This window comes from Bos indicus, chromosome 24 (genome assembly GCF_029378745.1).
Source record: "Bos indicus isolate NIAB-ARS_2022 breed Sahiwal x Tharparkar chromosome 24, NIAB-ARS_B.indTharparkar_mat_pri_1.0, whole genome shotgun sequence".
NCBI classification, from domain to species: domain Eukaryota; kingdom Metazoa; phylum Chordata; class Mammalia; order Artiodactyla; family Bovidae; genus Bos; species Bos indicus.
This window is the reverse complement of record NC_091783.1, coordinates 33,358,693-33,380,578: the sequence shown is the minus strand read 5'-3', so window position 1 is coordinate 33,380,578 and position 21,886 is coordinate 33,358,693. Positions and strand designations below refer to the sequence as shown.

Below are 21,886 nucleotides of genomic sequence, written 5' to 3'. Positions count from 1 at the left end.
GAGAAGGCAGAGTCAGGAAATAGCCAGAATGTAAGACACATGGGAAAGAGCAGCTTCAGTGGCCCCCATGCCCCACCTGATCCAGCCTCACTCCACGTCCTCTCTTTTCACAGTGCTGCTGAGACGCATTCTTTATGCATTTATTTTGTGAGCAAGTCTCTAGTCCAAGAAATAGACATGACAGGGCAATGGTTCCCAAACTTTTCAGTCTCAGGACTTTTGTACACTCTTTTGAAAATTATTGAGGACTCTAAAGAGCTTTTGTTTTTAACTTATTAAAAGTGAAAACTGAAAAAAATTAAGTATATTTATTTTAAGCATATTCAAGTATATAATATATAATATATATTATATATATATTAAGTATATATATACAAATATATTAAGTATATTTACTTAATATACAAATAATATACTTAATATATTAAGTATATTTCAAATATATTTTAAGTATATAACCTATTAAGGTTAACATAAACAATACATTTTGAAAAAGAACTAAATTTTCAAAAACAAAAAAGTTGGAAGAGTAGCACTGTTAACAGTTTTGCATATTTTGTTACTACCCCACTCCAGTACTCTTGCCGGGAAAATCCCATGGACGGAGGAGCTTGGTAGGCTGCAGTCCATGGGGTCGCTAAGTGTCGGACAAGACTGAGCGACTTCACTTTCTCTTTTCACTTTCATGCATTGGAGAAGGAAATGGCAACCCACTCCAGTGATCTTGCCTGGAGAATCCCAGGGACGGGGAAGCCTGGTGGGCTGCCGTCTATGGGGTCACACAGAGTTGGACACGACTGAAGTGACTTAGCATAGCATAGCATAGCTTAAAAGAAGACAATTAGATTCTCATATCTGCTTCTGCATCCAATCTACTGTGATATTTTGTTTTGGCTGAAGTATATGGAAAAAATTTAGCTTCATACAGACAGGTAGTTGGAAAAGAGAGAAACATTTTAATAGCCTTTTTGGATCATAGTAGATATTTTTCTTTGATGCTTCAACATTACAAGTGGCTGTTTCTTAAAGATTAATTGCTGTGTGCAATCTGGAACCACATCAATGAATTTTTCTACTCTGTTGCATTAAAATCTATAGGTCTATCTATCCGCAAGTGGATTTTTTTTTTAAACCTATGCTTGATTTTTAACATCCCGTACTAGTCATTTAGAAAATACCAATAAAACTGGAATTTTTATAAAATAACTTACAGAGGTTTGTAAAATTATTTTCAGCCACAGTTGGTGACTCTGCTTTGATGTGTACTAAGGTGCCAATGGTTTCTTCCACCACTGTCTTTGCACCATTACAGCAAATGGCTGTGTGTGCTAAATCACTTCAGTCATGTCCAGCTCTGTGTGACCCCATGGACTGTAGCCCTCTAGGCTCCTCTGTCCATTGGATTCTCCAGACAAGGATACTGGTGTGGGTTGCCATGCCCTCCTTCAGGGGATCTTCCTGACCCAGAGATGGAACTGGTGTCTCTTACATCTAATCTGCATCAGCAGGCAGGTTTTTGTTTTGTTTTGTTTTTTACCACTAGCGCCACCTGGGAAGCCCAGCAAATGGCAGCACAGGGAAAAGGGCAAATAGTGCCTCTGTATTTTTATTGTTTTATTTTAATTTTTAGAAACTTCCCTGACCAGGGATCGAACCCATGCCCCCTGAAGTGGAAACGTGGAGTCTTAACACTGGACCACCAGGAAAGTCCATCTCTGTATTATCAAGAATATAAGTTTTGACCTATTAGAACCTTTGAAAGGGTTTGGAGGACACCTCAACTGTCCATGGACCATACTTTGAGAACAGTTGCTACAGATGAATAAAAGGATGTTCTTGGGAATTCAGGGGAGGCAATTCAAGTGCAGAAATGCACTCAAACTGGGGAGAGAACTCAGAGGTAGTTTTTTTTCCCCCTGCAGTTAAACCTGGAGCCCCAGCTGCTTCATCTGAAACCTGGATCTCAGGTGAAGTTCCTGCAGTCCCCACTTTCTAGACTGGATCCTGCTCCCTGACCCCACCTGCTGGGAATGATGAATTTGCCACAGTGGTCCTGCTGTGTACCTCGTCCTGCAGCTGCGCTCCTGCCCACCCACAGGACCACTGACGCGGGTGCCGGACTGACAGATGGGGGTCTCTGTGCGATGCTGCCTTAGGCCAGAGGCCCCGCTGTGGGGTCAATTCTACTATTAGCTTAGTTCCTGCAGGAGCAGACATTGTATGGGCTTAATGCCTGGGCCTGAGAAAAATGCTCACAGAGAATGGACCTGAGTGCCATCCAGTCTTTGAGTAACCCTCAGAAGAATTAACTGTTTGGCATCAATTATTGGTCCTTGATTGACAGGCAGGCAGGTAGCCAGGGGGGCCCTCCACAGTCAGGAAGAGGAACAGCTCTAAGAAGCTGTACCTCTGTCTAGAAGCTTGTTGAGTAAATGCATGTGTCTGTCTCCATCAATATCTGTATCCTTTACCATTAAAATAAACTTTATACTCTCAGAGTTTTGGCCAATCGCACCACTGTTCTGTGTGTCATCCATTTAGGCTTAAAAACCTGGTCTCATTCCTCCTTTCCCCCAGTGGGTCCCCACTGAATCCTCAGGTTGCTGAGGTTGTGCCAACTGCTATGATGGCTAGCACCCAGGTTGCCCCTAAAATCCGTCTTTACTAATCCTAAAATCCTGACAGCACAGGACCACAGGTCCATATTCATGACCCACAGCATCACACCACTCTGTCCCCACTGCTCTTGGGAGAAGATGTGTGCTGAGTCCCCAGTTGGGGTACCAGGAACACAGGATCCCTGCACCCATGCAAAAGGCCACGGTCTGGGGGGAGGATGCTACTGGGGCCATGGTCACCCTCTCCTTGGGCATCTGCCTCAGGGAAGAAGTCCTGGAGCCTAGAGAGCAAACGGGTGCTTCTGTACTAGCTGAGAAGGGACTCTGTCCCTGGAAGGCTTCAGTAGCATTCTTTACTTCCTGCTGATGGCTCTTGTCACTCTGTATTGCAATCTTTTTTTTCTTGCATTTGCTTGATTATCCTTATTCTCCAGTAAACTGTGAGCCCTATGAAGTCAGACACTGCGTGAAACTTTTTCACCAATATCTCTCCATTGATAAGGTTCACAGCACAGTGCATGCTATCTGTGTGTGCTAAGTCGCTTCAGTTGTGTTGGACTCTTTGCAACCCCATGGACTGCAGCCCAGCAGGCTCTGTCCTGGGATTCTCTAGGCAAGAATACTGGACAGGGTTACCATGCCCTCCTCCAGGGGATCTTCCTGACCTAGGGATCAAACCCGCTTCTCTAATGTCTCCTGCACTGGCAGACGGGGTCTTTACCACTAGCATATCTAGCAGGCACTACTGAGTGTTTGTTGGATGAATGAATGAAGGTCAAGAATACATCCTCAAGAGTCCTGAGTGGCTGCTGGAATCCCAACAATCTTGCTCCTGAAGCTGCCTCTAAAGAGCCTGGCTTTTCCAGGCTGTCTGGCTTACGGCTTTAGGAAGGGTCCAAAGTCCAGCATTTCGGTTACTGGAAATTCCCCATAACCATTATTGATGGGATTCCAGGGGACACAGGAAGAATTGCATCTTTCAGTTTCTATATAAAGATACTAAAGCTTCCCCCTTGATTTAACTCAATACAGGATGGCTTAGCTATGAAGACATCTTAGGACCGTCTATGTCCAAGACGCAAAGGTAAGAGAGCGACTGTGGTTTTGTGGGCTCATGATACAATCAGGTCCGCTAATGGAAAACAATCCATGTATTTCAGGAAGAGATAAGCAGCAACATTGTCTTCAAGCACTTCACTGATAGGAACAGGGGAAATAGTAATTCCATCTGCTAAGTGGAATGAGAAAAAAGAGGCTCTTGGCACATTGTTTAACTGTACTTCAAAATGGTTTCTTTTAAAAACACCAGGGAATGTTACATGGTTTTGGTTTTATTGTTAATAAAATCCAACACAGTAATGGGCTTCCCTGGTGGCTCAAACGGTAAAGAATCTGTCTGCAATGTGGAGACCTGGGTTCAATCCCTGGGTTGGGAAGATCCCCTGGAGGAGGAAATGGCAATCCACTCCAGTATTCTTGCCTGGAGAATTCCATGGACAGAGGAGCCTGGCAGGCTACAGACCACAGGGTCGCAAAGAGTCAGACACGACTGAGCAACTAATACACAAACACAGCAACAGATGCTTATTAAATTCAAGCAGTATACAAGTATAGAGTGAAAATGCTCTCATATCCTCCCCTGTTAATAAGCACCCATCCTACTTCCTCCTTCAAAAGTCAGTAGTTTAGTTGTTTTCTCCAGACCTTTCCCAGGCTACCCTTCTGCCCCCAGTCTCTATATCTGACTGCTTAGGCAGCTGTTGAGTAGGAGGGAATACAATGATAACCTTTTTTTTCCCGCCCTGCGGTTACTGTGCATCCTCCCACCTCCAAGTTTGACTTAATAGAAAACTAAAATTATTTGGGGGCTATAAAAATATGGGTTGATTTTGCTCAACTATACTTCAATAAAAAAATCTGGGTTGGTTTTACAGCTGTGGTCAAAGTCCTGTTAACAATATAAAAGCAACATTTTCCCCTTGCCGTAACCAAATAGAGTACAGGAAATTCTCAAGATATGAGTATCCTCATAGAGGATGGTTATTAAATTACCAGAATTTTGACATTTTCAAGACACTTCTCTGATGATAGAACACTTATAACCTTACTCCCTCCCACCACTGTGCCCTACCTCCTGCCCTACTGTTACCTAAAAAATCACTGATGATATAGGGGTTTTGAACTTCTGGGTTCAAAGGGCTTCCCCAGTGGCTCAGATGGTAAAGAATTTGCCTGCAGTGAGGGAGACCTGGGTTTGATCCCTGGGTTGGAAAGATCCCCTGGAGGAGGGTATGGCAGCCCATTCTAGTATTCTTGCCTGGAGAATTCCATGAACAGAGGAGCCTGACAGGCTACAGTCATGGGGTCACACAGAGTTGGACACGACTGAAGTGACTTAGCATGCATGCATGCTGGGTTCAAATATACTGCTCACTCATAACCTATAATGAGAACATTTTATGTTCTTACTATGTCCAAGAGAATTCCCTGGTAGTTCCGTTGGTAAAGAATTAGCCTGCAGTGCAGGAGACCTGGGTTCTATCCCTGGGTCAGGAAGATCCTCTGGAGGAGGAAATGGCAACCCACTCCAATATTCTTGCCTGAGAATCCCATAGACAGAGGGGCCTGGCGGGCTACAGTTCATGGTGTCACAAGAGTCAGACATGACTTAGTGACTAAACCAACCACTATGCCCAAGGATGAAGTTAGTGACTGGAGCCAGAGAGATGCTGTCTTGGCTTCAGCAGATGTGATCTTATCTCTTTTCATAGGCACCCAATGGAGGGAAAAGATGACTAAGACAGTACCTTGTTTCTCAGGGCTGGGTCCGCCCCTGCTTCCAGGAGCAGGGCAACTGTTTTAATATTCCCACTGAGCACTGCCGCGTGGAGCGCCGAGGTCCCATTCTAGGAGAAAAGGACAGCATGTGTCAGGTGAGAGCTCACAGCTATCAGCACTCAGCTTGGCTTGCCTCATGAACCAGCCTGGCTGGGGATACTGTAATGCTAGAGCCTTTCTCGTCCTTATCTTCCCTTTTCAAAGTCACTAACTTCAGCATCTAACACAGTGTCCTCAGGGACACTGCAGATGGTCAGTATAAATACTGTCAACATCCTTTTGCAAGTACAATAAGGGATCTGCCCAGTGCGTCCACGACTTCATGCTCACTTGGTCCATTGTAGATGCATTAGAACTTGCTGTGGGAAAAACAACAACGCTCTGTCAAACTTTTTTTTTTTCCTTAAGAGTCTTTGTGCTTTAGGTGAACACACTTCTGCAAGGCTGGAGGTATAGCTGGCTCACCTACAGGCCAACTTGTCAGCCCAGCTGCACTCACTCCGCATGCACAGGTGGGCAGGACGATGACTATGGAGCCACAGGGCTTAAGAGTAAGAGCAGGTGGGGGTGAGGACCATTCCTTGCCCTCAGCCCTGAGTTGAAGCAGCTCTGGGTACAGAGGGGACCTAGTGAATAGGCTGCTGACATTTTATGAAATTTACTGCAAACATTTATTGACATAAGGAAGCAGCCATGCACAGCACGTAGCTGGATTCTGGGAGGGAAGAGGAGAATACAACAAACCTGATATAAGAACAATGGATAATCATAAGATATCTGTTCCAGAAGGTACATATGTCTGTGAACAGCACCTATATGCAAGCTTAGTTTTCAAATTAATCACTATATATAGATATTGGGTTGGTCAAAACGTTCCTTTTTCTGTAAGATGGTTCTAGTAGCGCTTAGTTGTCTTTAACTTCATTCAAAGCAATTTTGTTAGATTACATTCTGACAGCTGTTGTATCAGTGTGCATTTAAAAAACCTTGCGAAAATTGGTGAATTTTTGTGTAGCCACTTTAATATTGAAGATGGAAGGAAAAGCATTTTGTAATATTAATAAAACACCATTATACTTTATTACTGTATATGTACATATAAAACCTTCTGATTTTGTAGACAAGTTAAATAAATATCATACCCAGAGAAAAATTTCAGCAAGGCAGCAGTTTTCCATGTCTGCTTTACCATGCTTACCACGCATGGCGATATGCTAATCTGATAACATGACATTCACTTAAATCTTAACCAATCTATCAATGTTGCCTATGTGCAACATGGCTAAGAATAAAAATGTAAAAGCTAAGAATGAGTTGTCTGAAATAAGACTAGATATTGCAAAGTCCATTTCTGAAGCTTGTTTCTTTTATTCACAGAGAATTCACTTGAACAGACTGTTTATTCTTACTTTCCAAACAGTTTTTACAAAGTATAGTTTTTTGACTTCCAAGCTCAGGGAGGTCAATTAACTCATTGGGGTGAAAGAGGCCAGGACTGAAAACAGGAGCTCTGTATCAGCTGACATCAGCCTTGGAGCCTGAACACATAAAGGTCAGATACAAGGCATCCAAAAAGCCTCTGGGGTCGTCTAAGGGCAAGTACTTCAGATACATCAATAAATCCCAAAGTGCTAAAGGATGTCCCAAGTTTACAACAGGTTCTGGTGTCATCTCTCTAACAAAACAGGAGTGTGTATACCAGGAATCAGCAAACGACGGCACTCAGGCCAAATCTAGCCTCTTTCACCGCCCCGCCAACCTGTTTTTCTACATCCTGATTAGCTCAGAATTTAAAAAATTTTAAAAAGAAGACTATTTTGTGACGTGAAAATATGGAAGTTCAGAAGTACAGGACTTCCCTGGTGGTCTAGTGGTTAAGAATCTGCCGGCCTGTGCAGGGGACACGGGTTCGATCCCTGGTCTGGGAAGATTCCACTTGCTGCAGAGCAGCTAAGCCTGTGCACCATAACTACTGAGCCTGTTCTCTAGAGCCCGGGAGCCCAAACTACTGAGCCCAGGTGCCTGGAGCCCGTGCTCCCCAACAAGAGAAGCCGCTGCAAGGAGAAGCATGTGCACCACAACTAGAGAAACACCACACACAGCAACAAAGACCCAGCGCAGCCAAAAATAAAAACCCTAAATAAGGAATTTAAAAAAGGAAATGTAATATCCACCAGTGAAGTCTGATAAGATGCAGCAACACTTTTTGTTGTTGTATTTTCTATGGTTGCTTGCTCTGTACGACCACTGAGTGAAGCTGTTCCAACACAGACTGTACAGCCCACAAAGCCTAACATATTTGCCACCTGGTCCTTTATTGAAAAAGACCGCCAATCTCTGGTAGATCCTCCAGTTTAGAAATATTTTAACTCAAAATGATTACAACTTAATAAAGGATTTTGAGGGCTCTGTTTTCTGGAAGACCCAGCCCTCCAGGATGACACAGTCTCTGAGGTGTCCAGATGTTTGAAGCTTACTTCATTTGACCTAAGCTAACACTGTGGTTCTTTGATCCAGGTAATGAAGAGAAAGAATGTACCTGTCCTTCATGTTTTCTGGGACACAAATCATGTCATGATTTGTGAAGGACTTCACCAATCTTCCAGTGATATATTAATATTAATATGGTTGACTCTGATTTAGCATTTCATTACTATTGTCTGATTTTCTTCCCCCTAGAAAACTAGGTTACCTATAGACTCTGGTTCACCCTTTTTATTACCTTTCCATTTCTACCAGTGCCCAGGAATCTCCAAAATTAAGAAATTGTAGGTATGTTCTCTCAAGAATACAACTAACCAAGGAAATGGTACCTGGATTCTACTGGAGTCCCCAGTGCGGACTTCTCAAATTTCTAACCCCTCTCTTTTACAATTTGATAAAATTTCTCTGCAGGTCTTACCTTCAAAATACCGAGGGTGGGTGAGAATTTCAGCAGCTCCTTTATAACATCATTATACCCTTTGTTGGCTGCTTTCAATAAAGCTGTTGTACCATCCTTTACAGAGAAAGGAAAAGACAAGTTAATTATTAACATATGTGTGTGTTGGCTAAGAATGAAATGTTTGTTGAGAACTGGGAACATGCTTGTCAGAAACAGGCAAAATATGTAAACTAAAGCACAGGGCTGCCATGTCTTTTAAACTCAAATCATTTTAGAGCATACTGAACAGTTAACTCTGCATGAAAGAATACCAGACAAAGTATGTGACTTATTCTGTTATCTTAGAACCCTGCCGTTTGGGAATTCAAGGTCTTCTAGTCCCTTAGAATATTGGGGAATTTCAGGAGGGTATTTTTAGAACATACATGGACTAAAGAGGCATTCTCTGCAGTTCACAACTTAGAAATTAATTGTTGAACTGCTTTTTAAAAGTTTTGAAATTTTAAATTTTTTATGACTGTTGAACTGTATCTATGGTTTTGAAATTTTAAACGTGCTTTTCTTTATGCTTTTCCAGGTACACACTATTGCCCTAGTCTGCCCTGGGTACATGGATGCTGTGGGAGAACAGGAAAGGGGCAGACTGAAATCTGCAGGAAAGAATGCAGAGACAAGTTCAAAAATTAATATTCAGTTTCTGTTGTCCTTTTCTGGCCTGAGAAGAAATTTTCCAATTCCCCCTTTCTCCTGCTGGAACACATCAGTTGCTGTATTTGGACGATCTTGCTCACAGACTACTATAGTAAGGAGATCACCCTTGTGGTGCAGCTGTCTACAGCCTGGGGAGCCTGGGCACCGCGGGGACCCCAAACCACCGACCCCGCGAGCCAGCTGCACTGCGGCCCAGAGGCCAGCAGGAGGCGCAGCGCCAGGCGGATCAGCAGCCAACGGGGACACATCCCCAAGGACCGCCGAGGTCCGAGCCTCCTACCTCCCCCATCCGCCGCGGGTCACCCAGAGGCTAGCTCTGGTTGGAGGGATATTCTCGAGGAATTTAACATTTTACCCTTAGAGACCGAGCAGCAATTGCTAAGTTTCAATGAATTCAAACCTTTCCTTGGGTTTTCTGCTAAAGAGCAGGAGGTTGGGAGGAAACCCTGGTGAATTAGAGACAAAATGAAGCGGCGTCTTTTTTCTCCGCAAGTCTGGGCTCGGGGGTCAACGCTTCGATGGGAGGCCTCTCCAGCCCTCCCGCGCGGTGGTCCCCGCACTCACGTGGCGGGCGGCATCGCGCTCGGCCCCGCGCAGCAACATCACCCGCACCACCTCGCTGTGGCCCATCTGCGAGGCGATCCACAGCGGTGCTGTCCCGTCCTGCGGGGAGAGGACACGGGGCGGGGTGGGGTGGGTGCGGAAAGTGGTTAGGGCCTGGGCAGGGCTCCCGACCACACACAAACGAGGGCGATTCTACCCACCTACTGAGACTGGCAGTGCCTGGACCACTTGGGAAATTGCCAACATTCAGACCCTGGCTTCTTAAAAGTCAAGGGTGTGCAGGACTCCAGGGAAGACGCGTGGAAAGCGGCCGAGTTGCATTCACACCAGGCAGAACCAAATTTGACAGCCCCGGGGAAGAGAAGCTATGCGTGCTGTGCTAAGTAGCTTCAGTCCGGTCCAACTCTTTGCGACCTTGTGGGCTGTAGCCCACCAGGCTCCTCTGTCCATGGGATTCTCCAGGCAAGAATACTGGAGTGGGTTGCCATGCCCTCCTCCAGGGGATCTTCCTGACCCAGGGATCGAACCCGCATCTCCTGCGGCTCCCTGCATCCTGGCAGGTGGGCTCTCTACCACTGAGCCACCTGGGAAGCCCAAGGAGAAGCCAGCCTGTCCTTATTTTACCCCAGACTCTACCTCTTTGCTTTACTGGCAGGTTCACACAACACACCGTGCTTCGTGGGGGCCCCTCATTCTCACAGAAGAGGGGGTGGTTTCCTCTAAGGCCCGTCTGAGTGTTAGAAAACTAAAGACGTTGCTCCCACTCTTTTTCTGTGTTTGGAATGCCCCACCATCACCTCGTCGTTTCCAGGGACTATAATTTTATGCAGGATGTGACGCTGTGTCTTCTCGGGGTTGCTGCAACGCTGCCCAGCTACAGCAGAGCGATGGTTTTGGTAACACTTCCTGAGTGTTATTTTCCCTGTGGTTCTTTTTTCCCTGTGAACACTGGGGTCATGAAACAGAGGTGTGTTGCTCCAGAGAAGGAAAAGTGAAACATCAGAGACAGTGAAGGATTTGACAGGAAGGAGGGTGGTTCCTGCTGGTCAGAAAGGAAACTAGAAAACCCTGCTAGTGTCAGGAAGGACTCACTAGAGAGGGAGTAGGGAGGCGGGGTCACGAGCGTCTGTGTTTTCCACCAGCTCTGGGTTGAATCTCGGTTGGTAAGTTTGGGTGCCAGAAACACTCAGACCAGTTATGGTGAATTCCAGATGGGAAAGAACTTTCTCCTGTTCTTGAGATGAAATCCAGGAACACTGCAGGCCCCTTGGAGGAGCTCTGTGCTTGGCTGGTGCCTCACGGGTAGAAGAGAAATGGTTGTGGGAGCTGTCTGGAACAACGCTGGACATGGCCCCCAATACCCCTGGTCACATCCACCCAGGAGTCCCAGGCTGCCTGCAGGACATCAGAAGTGCTGGCTGAACAGCAGCCTGGAGTGAGCCTGGGTCGGGGAGACAAGGCTACAGAATGTCAAGAGCATAGGTGATGGCAGGACCTGTATCTGGTAGACCAGTTGCCCCTTCAGGGGACCAGCGCAAGAAACTTAGAGGCCAGAGGGCTGGACAAGCCAGCAGAGGAAGCAGACAAGAATTTCTTCACCCCCACCCTGATGCCACAGTGATACTCTGACCTCTCAGAACCTGGGTCACTTGGAGAGATGGGCAGGAGGAGGGAGAACCCAGAACTGACCAACCTTAACCTCAGACGTAATTAAGGTAATGGAACCTGAAGAGATGGCTTTAGTCACATAAGACTAAATTTCTCATCAGTGGGGCTGCAGGCTGAAGAGCAAGATGACAGGTACAGAGTCTAGAGTTTCACTTTCTGTTGGAGGATATCATTTCAACTCCAGGGTACTGCCTGCAGCAGCCACAGGGTCACTGCCCACAGCTGTCCTGAAATGGACAGAGGACCGAGGTATTTGGGCAGGGTGGTGGGTGATGCCAAACCAGGAGCTTAGAAGGATCTGGTAGTGCTGAGGGGGGTCAGAGGACACTGACACCACTGTCTTGGGGGAGATACGGGAAAGAGGTGCTGGAACAAAGGATGGAAGAAGGCTGGAGACACCCTGACCTACTTCATGCTCTACAAGGGCTTCTTAGACATATCTGAATCTGAATATTCTTTTTTCTTAAGATTTTTTTTTTTAAAATATGGACCATGGTCTTTCCCTTTTAGCTCAGTAGGTAAAGAATATGCCTGCAATGCAAGACTGGGGTTCGATCCCTGGGTTGGGAAAATCCCCTGGAGAAGGAAATGGCAATGCACTCCAGGAATATCCCATGGACAGAGGAGCGTGGCGAGCTATGGTCCATGGGGTTGCAAGAGTAGGAAATGACTTAGAGACTAAACCACCACCACTTTTAAAGTCTTTATTGAATTTGTTACAATATTGTTTCTGTTTTATGTTTTGGTTTTTTGACCATGAGGCCTGTGGAATCTTAGCTCCCCAACCAGGGATTGAACCCACACCCCCTGTATTGGAAGACAAAGTTCTAACCATTGGACCATCAGGGACATCACTGTATATCCTTTATCATTAGCAATATAAATAACACCTTCATCTGTACTTTGAATTTACAAAGCACTTCTGTACTCATTGTTTAATTTGATTCTCCCAATTCAGAATTCAACCAATCTTTTGTTTGCTTATTCAAACACCCAGCAATTATTAAGCATTTTCTAAGTCTCGAGAGGAGTACTAAAAACAAGATCTGGCCTCAGTTCTCAAAGGAATGCAGCCTAGTGGAGAAGAGACCTGGAAATATCTGTATGATTGCAGGGCCACAATAAAGTACAGACAACATGCCCAGGATGAACCTGGAGAGGGACCCTCTTACTGTGTGGGGGAGACAGGGTCAGCTTCTCAGATGGCGTGGTATGAGCTGGGTCTCCAGGGAGGACTAGAATTTTGCCAGGTGGGGAAAGAGGGAAAATGGTCTTCTACGTAGAAGGAAGAACATTTACAGTCACAGTGGCGTGGATAGGCGTGGCTGGCTCAGGCTGGGTGGGAAAGTCAGTTGGCTGCAGCCCAAGGGATATGGGTGGGGCCCCAGGAGACAGGACAGAGAGTCTGGGCTCCACAAAAGATTTCCTCAGGTGCTATTGCACTTTCCCCTCCATCCAGCTCTGGGTTCATCTGCTCTTTGTCGTTATGGCCACCAGAGGGCAGGCAAGGAAAGAAAGCCAGCGTGCTGTTCCCTTAATTCCCAACTAAGCTTTCCAAGGGCTTAGTTGTTTTTAGATAAACTCTGTTAATAACATGGGGCTTCCCTGGTGGCTCAGAAAGTAAAGAATCAGCCTGCAATGCAGGAGACCCAGGTTCAATCCCTGGGTCTGGAAGATCCCTTCCTGGAGGAGGGCATGGCAAACTACTTCAGTATTCTTGCCTGGAGAATCCCATGGACAGAGAGGAGCATGGTGGACTATAGTTCATAGGGTTGCAAAGAGTCGGACTCTACTGAAGCAACTTAGCATACACACATTAATTGATACTAATACGTGGAGAAGTGCTGAGAGGTGCTTTATTAGCAGCAACTATTAATATCATAACAGTGATGCTAACACTCAAATGTCACCTTAATTGCAATAGTCATGGTAGGTGGAAAAAGAAGTCACCACTTCCTGGTTGAGAGAACTTAGACAAATTCCTCTGAGCCTCGGTGTCAGCCTTCTGCAAAAACATTAGCTTCAGAGATATTTGTGAAGGAGAAAGCATACAGAAATGTGCTCAGCACAAGGAGTGGCCAACAGATGCTTAGAAAATGGTAACCAGACCTGAATATTATTTATCATGAAAAACAGTGAGTTAATTTGAACTTTGTTTACAAAGCATTCCATGTACTTTAAGTTGATTCTCCTAGTTACCCTAAGCAAAAACTGACTGAGCAGGTAGGATTGAGAAAATGAGATTTGGGGGAAAACTATGTATTTTCTTACTGGTGCTTACTTCTCCAGAGCTGAATTTTATTTTTTCCTTTTTAAAAAAATGTTAAAATTTTTACTGAAGTATAGTTTCTTTAGAATGTTGTGTTAGTTCCTACTCTACAGCAAAGTGAATCAGCTATACCATACATATATGCCCTTTTTTGGATTTCCTTCCCACTTATGTTACCACCAAAGCAGATTTTTGAACCCAGGAAGCTGAATGTGATCCAATTATTTATCAGCTGATTATCTAGTCTGTGAAGAGGACAGGTTTTCCTATTCTCTACATCACAATCTTTGCTTTTTCATATATTTTCCTTCTATTAGAATCTTCATTGTGACGGTGAGTGTAATAAAACTGATGGCAATCAGGTCAGTTTAGTGCTTTTTTAGAGAGTATTCGGGAGAAAAGGAGTAGGAAAAACATCTAAAAATATTTATATAAGTTTTAAATTACTTCTTGACAAAAACATACAAAGTATATTAAATCAAAGAAACTTGCATGAAGTAGAAGTTACAACTTCACCAGCACGTAGAAAAAGAAACAGAACATTTAGCTTGAAGACGGGATTCATGGGGATCCTGACAGCCGTCATTTACTGTTTGTGCATGTCAAGTAGAAAACAGTTTAGACTTATTTTGCATACCAAGTGATACACTGGCTCAGTGCAAAAAAGGAATGATAAGGTAGGCTGGTTAAAGATTAAATAAGCTGATGAAGTAGTAAGGAGATCCCCATGCCTGGAGGGGTTTGACAGTGCCTGATCACCAAAAAGCTTCTATACCCAATGTATGGTTAAATAGGAGGCTTTTGCAGTTCCTCCCAGCTCTGTCATTCCCTCATTCCATTTCAGATAATATTTTCAAGTATCCTGTAGTTTTATACAGAGGTCACAGCATGAGATGGGAGTATATGACATGATTTGTATTAGAGACTAAATTTAATTTGGTCTTTTTAGGCTCTTAAAGATGATTTTGGAGAAGGCACTGGCGACCCACTCCAGTACTCTTGCCTGGAAACTCCCATGGACAGAGGAGCCTGGTGGGCTGCAGTCCATGGGGTCGCTAAGAGTCGGACACGACTGAGCGACTTCACTTTCGCTTTTCACTTTCCTGCATTGGAGAAGGAAATGGCAACCCACCCCAGCGTTCTTGTCTGGAGAATCCCAGGGATGGGGGAGCCTGGTGGGCTGCTGTCTATGGGGTCGCGCAGAGTCGGACACGACTGATGTGGCTTAGCAGCATCAGCAGCAAAGATGATTTAGAAAAAAGAATTAAAATCATTCTCTCCCATGTGCATTCATGTGTGCTCAGTTGTGTCCGGTTCTTTGTGACCCCGTGGACTGTAGCCCACCAGGCTCCTCTGTCCATGGGATTTTCCCGGCAAGAATACCAGAGTGGGTTGCCATGCCTTCCTCCAGGGGATCTTCCCAACTCAGGAATCAAACCTGCTCACCACTGAGCCACCTAGGAATACATGGCAATAAGTATATTAAGTGGCACTAGCTCTTTGCTTCTATTGCTTTCTAGCACCTACACTTAGGCTACTTCACCTGCAGGCTCCAGACAAGAAAGTGCTAAAGACCAGGTCTATTCTAAATTGGGGGAGATTAGGGCTTCCCAAGGGTTTCCCTGGTGGCTCAGAGGTTAAAGCGTCTGCCTGCAATGCGGGAGACCTGGGTTCGATCCCTCGGTAGGGAAGATCCCCTGGAGAAGGAAATGGCAACCCACTCCAGTACTCTTGCCTAGAGAATCCCATGGATGGAGGAGCCTGGTGGGCTACAGTCCATGGGGTTGCAAAGAGTTGGACACGACTGAGCAACTTCACTTTCACTTTCAGGGCTTCCCAGGTGGCGCTAGTGATAAAGTACCCACCTGCCAATGCAGGAGATGTAAGAGATGCTAGTTTGATCCCTGGGTCCTGAAGATCCCCTGGAGGAGGTCAGGGCAACCCACTCCAGTATTCTTGCCTGGAGAATCCCGTGGACAGAAGAGCCTGGCAGGCTCTAGTCCATAGGATAACAAAGAGTCGGACACGACTAAGCGACTTAGCATGCACACATGCGAGAGATTACAAGGAACCTCATCAGTAACAGAAGGGGGTTCAATATGGAGACAACTTTGCTACCAGCCCTGGAACCCTGACCTGGAGCCGTTTCTCAGTACTGTGTCCTTCTATTCTGTGTCCCTGGTCCAGCAAACGAGTCTAGAGAAGATGCTACCCAATGCTTGCACTGTTCACACTGTGACCCATTCTCCCAGCCACAGGTGATCAGACCAAGGATGGGCAGGCCAGCCATGGCCTGGGGAGCAGGGATGAGCTTCAGGGACATGGCTACCCCAAGAGTTGGGAATCTGACCTGGAAACTTGGGGACCACATACAAAATAAGTGGGCAGAGGAAGCCGATCAAAATAAAGAGGAGTGGGGAGCGAGAGAGAGAGAGGCAAGAAAGGACTTTGAGATGACAGACACTGCTTGGCTTACGAGAGAAAAAGAACAGCCTTGATTTCTGATGGGTTTTCTGTTCCAGGGAGGCAGGAAGGCCTGGATGGACTAGGAATGAAAACAGCAAAACCTAACATTCACTAAGCCCTTGGTATATACTGGCCACTGCAGGAAGTTTTGCAGGGATTACTTTTTTTTAACGCTCACAGTACTCCCAAAGCAAAGATACCATTATGATCATGGTTTTACAGTTTTAAAAAATGAGATTCAGGGAGAGCAAGCAAATTTGCTTGAGGTCATACAGTTACTAAGCAAAACTGAAACTACGTTTCATTGCCTTGACCATAGTCCCATAACCACCAAGCTGTTCACTTTCCCCACCCCTGGTTCCAGCCCTGAGGTCTGGGTTTGACTCCTAGAATGTTCCTGGAACCGGTGTCCTGCCCAGGAGCCTGGGCCCTACATCAGAGCCTTGTTCCAGTTCCCAGTCACCGATCACTATGCACTGCAGCCTTCCAGGCCTCATGGGAACTCTACCCACGCCACAGGCTGTCCTCTGGTGGTCAACACAGCTTTTCTGAGAACAGAGGACATGCAAGCAGGTGGGTCTCCCTATTGCTGTCCGCTCCCATCTCAGAGCCCTCAGGACACCATACCCATCTGATGACTCCACGTTGCCCAGTGCCCACCACAGGGTTGCCCTCCAAGCTTACAATCCGGGAGAAAGGATCTGGGTCCAATCCAATCTGGGTCCCAGCATCTCTCTTGGATTGGATGGATACACATCCAAACCAAGGCTTCTATTAGAGAAGGCACTTTATGAGATGACCTTTTGGTCAGGTTTCAAAGAAATGCTGATTAGCACATTAAGAGAACTAGATAGAGATGAGTTGATGACAGGCGAACCTCATCTCCAGGTATAGAGCCCGACCTTTGCCACTCCATGAAAGCATCATTTTAATAGGCTGTGTGAATTGAGATGGGAAAAGTATATTGGTAGGCGTGCTAAATCATTTCAGTCATGTCCGACTCTTTGAAACCCCAGGGTGTGCAGCCTGCCAGGCTCCTCTGTCCATGGAATTTTCCAGGCAAGAATACTGGAGTGGGTAGCTATTCCCTTCTCCAGGGGATCTTCCAGACCCAGGGATGGAACTCATGTTTCCTGCATTGGCAGGCGAGTTCTTTATTGCTGGCACCACCTGAGAAACTCCTTGTTGGTAGAAAAACACACTAATTAGCCATCTCAGCTACTGATTAAAAACGTCTGAGTCATATCAGCTCGGTGAGGACGCATAGACAGAACTGAAAATGAGGTTTTAAATGACAGTGGAGTTCACGTGTGTCTGTGACTTTGACCTCTTTATTTAGGACAACTTAAAAGGCAAAATTTTCAAGCTCTTTCTAGGGATAAAAAAATTAAAAAAAAAAAAAAGACAGAAGAAAAGAATTTAGTCTTTCCCGAACCTGCCTGTGACTTGCTTTATGATTAATGACTCCTTCTTACAAGAGTTATAAGAGTACTAAAAGGATGTTCAGTTAGTTCTTCAGTGATAGAATTACAAGGAAAAGTCTTGCCTACTACCATTTGGATACCCTGCAGCTCAGACCAAATATTAGCTAAATAATTTCAGCACAGCTCCATTCACATCCTGGCATAATGTATCATACAATGTCAGGACTCCATGGGATGGTGAAACAAAAATTAGAACTCAGATTTACCCAAAAATTTTAAGAAATTGAACTAGGCAAATACCTTGTCCTTATTTTGTAAACTCAAGAATATTCAGACAATGATTCAATGCGTCAGCTGAGATTTCAGAATAAAATATTGGCTTCCAAATGTCCTCCCTGTGTAAATGTCTACCATGTGCAGGCCATTTTAATGGAAACTTTCAATTAGATTTTTTTTAACTTCTTCATGAAAGTGAAGTGAAAGTGTTAGTCCCTCAGTAATGTCCAACTCTTTGCAGCCCCAGGGACTGCAGCCTGCCAGGCTCCTCTGTCCATGGTATTTCCCAGGCAAGAATACTAGAGTTGTCATTCCCTTTTCCAAGGGATCTCCCCGACCCAGGGACTGAACCTGCTTCTCCTGCACTGCAGGTGGATTCTTTACCATCTGAGCCACCCGGGAAGCCCTAACCTCTTTATAACTTTCATCAAAGTCAGCTGAGGTTGATATTACTTTTTCTGTATTTCTGACACTTCTTGTTTCTTGAAATGGAATTAAATATGTAGAGTTTACTCTTTCAGAGAAGACAGAATCTGGACTAGTCTGACCTGGGTAGATAACCTTTAACTATAAGCCTGTGGGAAGGCAGTAAAAAGATCATGGTTTGAGGGTACAAGGGGGTTAGTGCACTCTACAGAAAGAAAAATTTTCCTCGCTTCCCACAGGCCACCCACCGCCATGGTGATTCTTATTTTATAAAACACCTCTCCCTAAATAACAATCTTTTCAGAGCCGGATGCTCACAATTCCAACAGCTGCATTAGATGTAGTCGTTGGGAAGGCATGTCACTTGACCCTTGACCCAAGGGCAGGGTCCTCCCGTTCCCAGGCTGGGTCACGCACTTCGCCCAGGTTATCCTCATTTCTGAGGAATGAAAAACAGCAGCGGTGTGTTGTGGTTACCATGGCACTGCTGGGTTACTCTTTAACTTCCTGGTTTTCATATCATCACACAACTCATTTTACATTTGTTGTTGGTGGTGTTTAGTCACTAAGTTGTGTCTGACTCTCTGTGACTCCATGGACTGTAACTTACCAGGCTCCTCTGTCCATGGGATTCTCCAGGCAAGAATATTAGAGTGGGTTGCCATTTCTTTCTCCAGGGAATCTTCCCCATCTAGGGATCGAACCCATGTCTCCTGCTTGGCAGGCAGTTTCTTTACCACTGAACCACCAGAGAAGCCCCAAGGTCCCCAAGGCTACTCACTGAGGAGCAAACAGGCCTTCCCATATCAGGGCCACATCACGGTGGAAATCTGCCTATGTGTAATTTCCTGGCAAGTCATCAGCTTGCCCTTTTCCCTAGAAAACTACCTTTAAAAGTAAGGTTACCTTAATCTGAAATGTTTCATTAAAAACAAATGAATTAGTGAAGAAATAGTTCCGACAGAAGAGAGGCTAATTATAAAGCCTTACGTTTGGATGGTTCTTAACCGTTTATAAATGTGACCTTGTGCATGCCCGTGTGCTAAGTCACTTCAGTCATGTCTGACCCTGCGACCCTATGGACTGTAGCCCACCAGGCTCCTCTGTCTGTGGGGATTCTCCAAGTGAGAATACTGGAGTGGGTTGCCATGCCCTCCTCCAGGGGATCTTCCCCACCTAGGGATCGAACCTGTGTCTCCTGTGGCTCCTGCACTACAGGCAGATTCTTTACCACTGAGCCACCAGGGAAGCCCTGGTTAGTTACCTTGTGGCCCTTTCTTTAAGTATGAGTTAATTGATTCTCCAGATGACATCTTGGCTTTTGGTAAATGAAGTCTCAACAGTGCTGTAATCCGAGAGACGAAACTATAGAGCCCACTAAGAACACCTTTGGCTTAGCACAAGAAGGGGTGGGGAAGAGATAAGGCAGCATATCAGCAGAGGGGCCTGGCAAGGGCAAGGCTGCCTGGCCCGCCTCGATTTACCTGTGTCCCAGTCTAGCCTACTCTCCTGACCTCAGTGCACCGACATTTATTTGATCAGGAGGTGGCAGAGTATGTACTTGACCTCAGACACCAAACATATTGAATGTTGATGTCAGCCTGGTGAGCCCAAAGCAAAGAACAGGAGAAAGCTTGATCAAGGATGAACTTTCATCCAGAGGCAAAAAGGCTTTAGAGACCCGGATCTGACTGGTTATCTTAGGCAGGTGCTGCTGCAGGACTGCAAGCCCACCCTGCCCACCGCCCCACACGCGTGCGCACGCGCAAACATTACCTGCCTCGGCTGGTTGACCTTTGCGCCTGAAGATAACAATAATCGAATCACATCCAAGTAACCCCCTTGGGCTGCTAGGAAGAGTGCAGTGGCTCCATCCTGAAAGTTAGCAAATGTAAAGTGTTAAGAAATTATTTATTTTAAAAGAAATTCGATCTTATAATACTGATACATATGTTTAATACAAGTTTCCACTTCCACCCCTCCCTTCCCTCTTTTTAATATGCATGGTATTTTATTCTTTGAAGACTAGTTCTAAAACATCACACTAAGTCAGGCTGAAAGGTAAAGTTTAAAACAGACCGCTGTATAAGGATGAGTTACAACATATGCAATGACTGTTCACACTGTAAAATCTTGGTCATAGAGCTTATGATACATCTAGTTGCGAAACTCTGGTTTTCCAAAGAGTCATCATTTTTCTCTGTCCACACAGCTTTCTCATTAGCTGCCTTCTGCTTTTGTTGCGTGATCTCAGAGTCCACTCTCTTTTATTTAGGATAAAAAAAATACACACTTAATACAATTTTCCACTGCAACCCTTTTGTCACTAAGAGCTAAGTTGTTCATTTAAAAAACAAAAACAAAGGGTTTCCCTGGTGGCTCAGTGGTAAAGAATTCCCCTGCCAACACAGGAGACACAGGTTTGATTCCTGATTTGGGAAGATCCCACATACCTCGGGGCAGCTAAGCCCGTGTACCACAACTATTGAGCCTGTGCTCTAGAAAGCACATCAGAACATTAAAAATCTAAATTTTTTTAGAACATTAAAACTCTAAAAAAAACCACACACACACAAACGCATGTTAACTAAAAAACAAACAAAAAAAACAACCAAATCCCCCAAATCTATTTTGTGTGCCTTTACGAATTGGGTATGAACAGTATCCTTTTAATTTTTGTTTGTTGCTGTTCAGTCACTCAGTTGTGTCCGATTCTTTGCGACGCCATGGACTGTACCCGACCAGGTTCCTCTGTCCATGGGATTATCATGGCAAGAATACTGAAGTGGGTTGCCATTTCCTTCTCCGGGGGGATTTTCCCAGGAATCAAACCCTCGTCTTCTGCATTGGCAGGCTGATTCTTTACCACTGCACCACCAGGGAAGCCCCATCCTTTTAATTAGATATTCCCTACTGCTTTCTCTTTTGTATTGCCTTATCCATGTTCTCCAGACTTTCAGTTTCTCTATGCTTTAAAACACAAGATGCTTTCAGAATACCCACCCTAGTAAGAATGTCCATGAACTTTCTCCCTGCCAGGCCGGAAGACACCAACAATACCTATACACCCAACTAAGCAGTCCTGCAGGAAAACCCAAAGTAACTGCTTGTTACCAAATTCTTTAGTTCTCTTTTTAACTGGGTGTCTGCATCTTCTGGGTGTTTTTTTTCTTAAAGACACACCATTGGTTAATTTCAGCAAGTACACCGGTCCATCCAGAGTATACCTCCTGCCAGGTGCCCTCTCCATGCAGACAGCACCCACAGGACAGGGAGAGCCTCGTTATTTTCAGATGTGCAGTGGAAAACTAGTTCTCCCAGCTAATAACCACCCCTCCTGCAGGAACACTAACCACACGCTCATAGCACCTTCCCTGCAAGTCCAACCAGGTAGAGGGTGCCGGCTTTCCACTGGGTGTCAGCAGAGCAGTCAGACCCCCCCAAGGCAATCATTAGGAAATTAATCAGCCTGGACAGATTTTAAAGCAGATGTTTAATACGGGGATACAATTTTCAGCTGTTCCTTACTGTGTTGCCACAGAAAGGCTTCCGTGACATAGAAGTGCTAACTCCTACAAATTTTCCAAAACGGATCTTCCCTGCATTCATTGGATTTACCTTTTTTTTTTTTTTTACCATGCATTACACAGTTCTGTTCCTAGAAGCTTTCAGGAATCATTGATGCCTCCTCCCTGGCCCCGTATTTCAACTGTTGTTAATGGAAACATTTATTTTGGATTAT

At 45.2% G+C, this 21,886-nt stretch overlaps 1 protein-coding gene across 4 annotated transcripts in view; it reads right to left on the bottom strand.

Moving 5' to 3' along the window:
• ANKRD29 (ankyrin repeat domain 29) overlaps positions 1 to 21,886 on the bottom strand; it is a 48,001-nt gene that overhangs the window by 2,054 nt on the left and 24,061 nt on the right. For all 4 annotated transcript variants that reach the window (XM_070778831.1, XM_070778833.1, XM_070778834.1 and 1 more), the window contains 4 exons: positions 19,921 to 20,019; positions 9,616 to 9,714; positions 8,359 to 8,454; positions 5,426 to 5,524 (listed from right to left, as the gene is read on the bottom strand). In XM_070778831.1, coding sequence (XP_070634932.1) covers positions 5,426 to 5,524; positions 8,359 to 8,454; positions 9,616 to 9,714; positions 19,921 to 20,019 — 393 coding nt within the window. The remainder of the gene's footprint in view (positions 1 to 5,425; positions 5,525 to 8,358; positions 8,455 to 9,615; positions 9,715 to 19,920; positions 20,020 to 21,886) is intronic.